Raw genomic sequence first — 4,458 nt, forward strand, 5'->3', positions numbered from 1 at the left:
TTCTCTGTGTGGAGACCGTGGGAACTTGTTTCTGTGGGGAGACCGTGGGAACTTGCTCTGTAGGGAGACCGTGAGACGTGCTCTCTTGGAGACTGTGGGAATTCCCTCACCGGAGATCATGGGAACTTAGTGCCTGTGGGGAGATCGTGGGAACTTTCTTTCTGTAGGGACTGGGAACTTTCTCTGTAGGGACTGTGGGAACTCCCTCACCGGAGATCATGGGGACTTAGTGTCTGTTGGGGGATCGTGGGAACTCATTTTCTGTAGGATACCGTGGGAACTTGCTCTGTAGGAGCCGTGGGGAACTTGCTCTGTAGGAGACCGTGGGACTTGCTCTGTAGGGAGACCGTGAGGAACTGCTCTGTGGAGACCGTGGGAACTTGCTCTGTAGGAGATCCTGGGAACGTGCTTTTTGTAGGAGACCGTGGGAACTTGCTCTCTTTTAGGAGATCGTGGGAACTCCCTCACCGGAGATCATGGGGACTTAGTGTCTGTAGGAGTTCGTGGGAACTTGCTTTCTGTAGGAGGCCGTGGGACGTGCTCTCTGTAGGAGACTGGGAACTCCCTCACCGGAGATCATGGGAGACAGGTGTCTGTTGGAGATCGTGGAAACTTGGTGTCTCTAGGAGATCGTGGGAACGTGCTCTCTGAAACCGTGGGAACGTGCTCTCTGTAGGAGACCGTGGGAACTCCCTCACCGGAGATCGTGGGAACTTGCTCTGTAGGAAATCGTGGGAACTTGGTGTCTGTAGGAGATCGTGGGAACTTGCTCTCTGTGAAACCGTGGGAACGTGCTCTGTAGGAGACTGGGACTCACTCACCGGAGATCATGGGAACTTCGTGTCTGTAGGAGATCGTGGGAACTTGGTGTCTGTAGGAGATCGTGGGAACTTGCTCTCTGTATGTGAAACCGTGGGAACGTGCTCTCTGTAGAGACCGTGAACTTGCTCTGTAGTAGACCGTGGGAACTTGCTCTGTAGTAGACCCTGGGAACGTGTTTTTTGTAGATCGTGGGAACTTGGTGTCTGTAGGAGATCGTGGGAACGTGCTCTCTGTAGGAGACCGTGGGAACTTGCTATCTGTAGGAGATCAGGAACTCCCTCACCGGAGATCATGGGAACTTAGTGTCTGTAGGAGATCGTTGGAACTTGCTGTAGGGAGACCGTGGGAACGTGCTCTCTGTAGGAGACTGTGGAACTCCTCACCGAGTCTTGAATCTGTAGGAAGTTGGGAACTTGCTCTCTGTAGGAAATCGTGGGAACTTACTCTGCAGGAGAACGTGGGACGTGCTCTCTGAAGGAGACCGTGGGAACTTGCTCTCTGTAGGGAGACTGTGGGAACTGCCTCACCGGAGATCATGGGAACTTAGTGTCTGTAGGAGATCGTAGGACGTGCTCTCTGTAGGAGACCGTGGGAGCGTGTTCTCTGTAGGAGACCGTGGGGACTTGCTCTCTCTGTAGGAGACCGTGGGAACTCCTCACCGGAGATCGTGGGGAACTTGCTCTGTAGGTAATCGTGGGAACTTGCTCTCTGTGAGACTGGGAACTCCTCACCGGAGATCAAAGGAGGTGTCTGTATGGAGATCGTTGGGAACTTGCTCTGTAGGAAACCGTGGGAACTTGCTCTCTGTAGGGAGAGACCGTGGGGCGTGCTCTGTAGGAGCCGTGGAACTCCCTCACCGGAGATCGTGAGAACTTAGTGTGTAGGAGATCGTGGGAACTTGCTTCTGTAGGAGACCGTGGGAACGTGCTCTCTGTAGAAGACGTGGGAACTTGCTCTGTAGGAGACCCTGAACGTGTTTTTAGGGGAGACCGTGGGAACTTGCTCTCTGTAGGAGATCGTGGGAACTCCCTCACCGGAGATCATGGGAACTTAGTGTCTGTAGATCGTGAACTTGCTTCTTCTGTAGGGAGACCATGGGGAACGTGCTCTCTGTAGGAGACTGTGGGAACTCCTCACCGGAGATCATGGGAACTTAGTGTCTGTAGGAGATCGTGGGAACTTGGTGTCTGTAGGAGATCGTGGGAACTTGCTCTGTAGATCGTGGGAACTTGCTTTCTGTGGGAGACTGGGAACTTGCTGTAGGAGACCGTGGGAACGTGCTTTCTGTAGGAGACTGTGGGAACTCCCTCACCGGAGATCATGGAACTTAGTGTCAGGAGATCGTGGGAACTTGGTGTCTGTAGGAGATCGTGGGAACTTGCTCTCTGTAGGAAACCGTGGGAACGTGCTCTCTGTAGGAGACCGTGGGAACCTCTGCAGGAGGAACGTGGGACGTGCTCTCTAGAAGAGACCGTGGGAACTTGCTCTCTCTAGGAGACTGTGGGAACTGCCTCACCGGAGATCATGGGGACTTAGTGTCTGTAGGGAGATCGTAGGAACGTGCTTTCTGTAGGGAGACCGTGGGAGCGTGTTCTCTGTAGGAGACCGTGGAACTCCCTCACCGGAGATCGTGGGACCTTGCTCTGTAGGTAATCGTGGAACTTGCTCTCTGTAGGAGACTGGGAACTCCCTCACAGGAGATCATGGGAACTTCGTGTCTGTAGGGAGGTGTGAACTTGGTGTCTGTGGAGATCGTGGGAACTTGCTCTCTGTAGGAAACCATGGAACGTACTCTCTGTAGGAGACTGGGAACTCCCTCACCGGAGATCATGAGACTTAGTGTCTGTAGGAGATCGTGGGAACTTGGTGTCTGTAGGGAGATCGTGGGAACTTGCTTTCTGTGGGAAACCATGGGAACACTCTGTGAGGAGCTGGGAACTCCCTCACCGGAGATCATGAGAACTTAGTGTCTGTGGGAGATTGTGGGAACTTGGTGTCTGTAGGAGATCGTGGGAACTTCGTGTCTGTAGAGATCGTGGGAACTTGCTCTCTGTAGGAGACCGTGGGAGTGCTCTCTGTAGGAGACCGTGGGAACTCCCTCACCGGAGATCGTGGGAACTTGCTCTGTAGGAAATCGTGGGAACGTGCTCTCTGTAGGGAACTGGGAACTCCCTCACCGGAGATCGTGGGAACTTGCTCTGCTGTAGGGAGATCGTGGGAACTTGGTGTCTGTAGGAGATCGTGGGAACTTGCTCTCTGTAGGAAACCGTGGGAACGTGCTCTCTGTAGGGAGACCGTGGGAACTTGCTCTGTAGAGACCCTGGGAACGTGTTTTTGTAGGAGACCGTGGGAACTTGCTCTCTGAGGAGATCGTGGGAACTCCCTCACCGGAGATCATGGGAACTAGTGTCTGTAGGGAGATCGTGGGAACTTGCTTTCTGTAGGAGACCGTGGGAACGTGCTCTCTGTAGAGACTGTGGGAACTCCCTCACCGGATCATAGGAACTTAGTGTCTGTAGGAGATCGTGGGAACTTGGTGTCAAGGAGATCGTGGGAACTTGCTCTGTAGATCGTGGGAACTTGCTTTCTGTGGGAGACTGGGAACTTGCTCTCTGTAGGAGACCGTGGGAACGTGCTCTCTGTAGGAGACTGTGGAACTCCCTCACCGGAGATCATGGAACTTAGTGTCTGTAGGAGATCGTGGGAACTTGGTGTCTGTAGGGAATTGTGGGAATTTGCTCTCTGTAGGAAACCGTGGGAACGTGCTCTCTGTAGGAGACCGTGGGAACTTACTCTGCAGGAGAACGTGGGAACGTGCTCTCTGTAAGGAGACCGTGGGAACTTGCTCTCTGTAGGAGACTGTGGGAACTGCTCACCGGAGATCATGGGACTTAGTGTCTGTAGGAGATCGTGGAACGTGCTCTCTGTAGGAGACCGTGGGAGCGTGTTCTCTGTAGGAGACCGTGGGAGCTTGCTCTCTGTAGGAGACCGTGGGAACTCCCTCACCGGAGATCGTGGGAACTTGCTCTGTGGGTAATCGTGGGAACTTGCTCTCTGTGAGGACTGGGAACTCCCTCACCGGAGATCATGGGAACTTCGTGTCTGTAGGAGATCGTAGGAACGTGCTCTCTGTAGGGAGACCGTGGGAGCGTGTTTTGTAGGAGACCGTGGGAATTGCTCTCTAGGAGATCGTGGAACTCCCTCACCGGAGATCATGGAACTTAGTGTCTGTGAGGAGATCGTGGGAACTTGCTTTCTGTAGGAGACCGTGGGAACGTGCTCTCTGTAGTAGACTGTGGGAACTCCCTCACCGGAGATCATGGAACTTAGTGTCTGTAGGAGATCGTGGGAACTTGGTGTCTGTAGGAGATCGTGGGAACTTGCTCTGTAGATCGTGGGAACTTGCTCTGCAGATCGTGAGACTTGCTTTCTGTGGGGAGACTGAGACTTGCTCTCTGTAGGAGACTGTGGAACTCCCTCACCGGAGATCATGGGAACTTAGTGTCTGTGGGAGATCGTGGAACGTGCTCTCTGTAGGGAGACCGTGGGAGCGTGTTCTCTGTAGGAGACCGTGAGACTTGCTCTCTGTAGGAGACCGTGGAACTCCTCACCGGAGATCGTGGGAACTTCGTGTCT

The 4,458-nt window shown here is 53.8% G+C and overlaps 1 protein-coding gene across 1 annotated transcript in view; it reads right to left on the minus strand.

The window, feature by feature from the left end:
- Window positions 1–226: 226 nt before the first annotated feature.
- LOC121875760 (proteoglycan 4-like) overlaps window positions 227–4,458 on the minus strand; it is an 8,114-nt gene continuing 3,882 nt past the window's right edge. Inside the window, exons 6-17 of the mRNA XM_042380444.1 lie at window positions 4,405–4,458; window positions 3,902–4,050; window positions 3,531–3,671; window positions 3,211–3,260; window positions 2,770–2,872; window positions 2,445–2,591; window positions 2,201–2,256; window positions 1,680–1,828; window positions 1,482–1,626; window positions 1,106–1,340; window positions 715–796; window positions 227–385 (exon numbers count right to left, since the gene is read on the minus strand). The exon at window positions 4,405–4,458 is cut by the window's right edge and continues 147 nt beyond it. Of these exons, the coding sequence (XP_042236378.1) occupies window positions 227–385; window positions 715–796; window positions 1,106–1,340; window positions 1,482–1,626; window positions 1,680–1,828; window positions 2,201–2,256; window positions 2,445–2,591; window positions 2,770–2,872; window positions 3,211–3,260; window positions 3,531–3,671; window positions 3,902–4,050; window positions 4,405–4,458 (1,470 nt within the window). The remainder of the gene's footprint in view (window positions 386–714; window positions 797–1,105; window positions 1,341–1,481; window positions 1,627–1,679; window positions 1,829–2,200; window positions 2,257–2,444; window positions 2,592–2,769; window positions 2,873–3,210; window positions 3,261–3,530; window positions 3,672–3,901; window positions 4,051–4,404) is intronic.

The sequence above is a fragment of the Homarus americanus genome, unplaced genomic scaffold (assembly GCF_018991925.1).
Source record: "Homarus americanus isolate GMGI-L3 unplaced genomic scaffold, GMGI_Hamer_2.0 scaffold22250, whole genome shotgun sequence".
NCBI lineage: Eukaryota > Metazoa > Arthropoda > Malacostraca > Decapoda > Nephropidae > Homarus > Homarus americanus.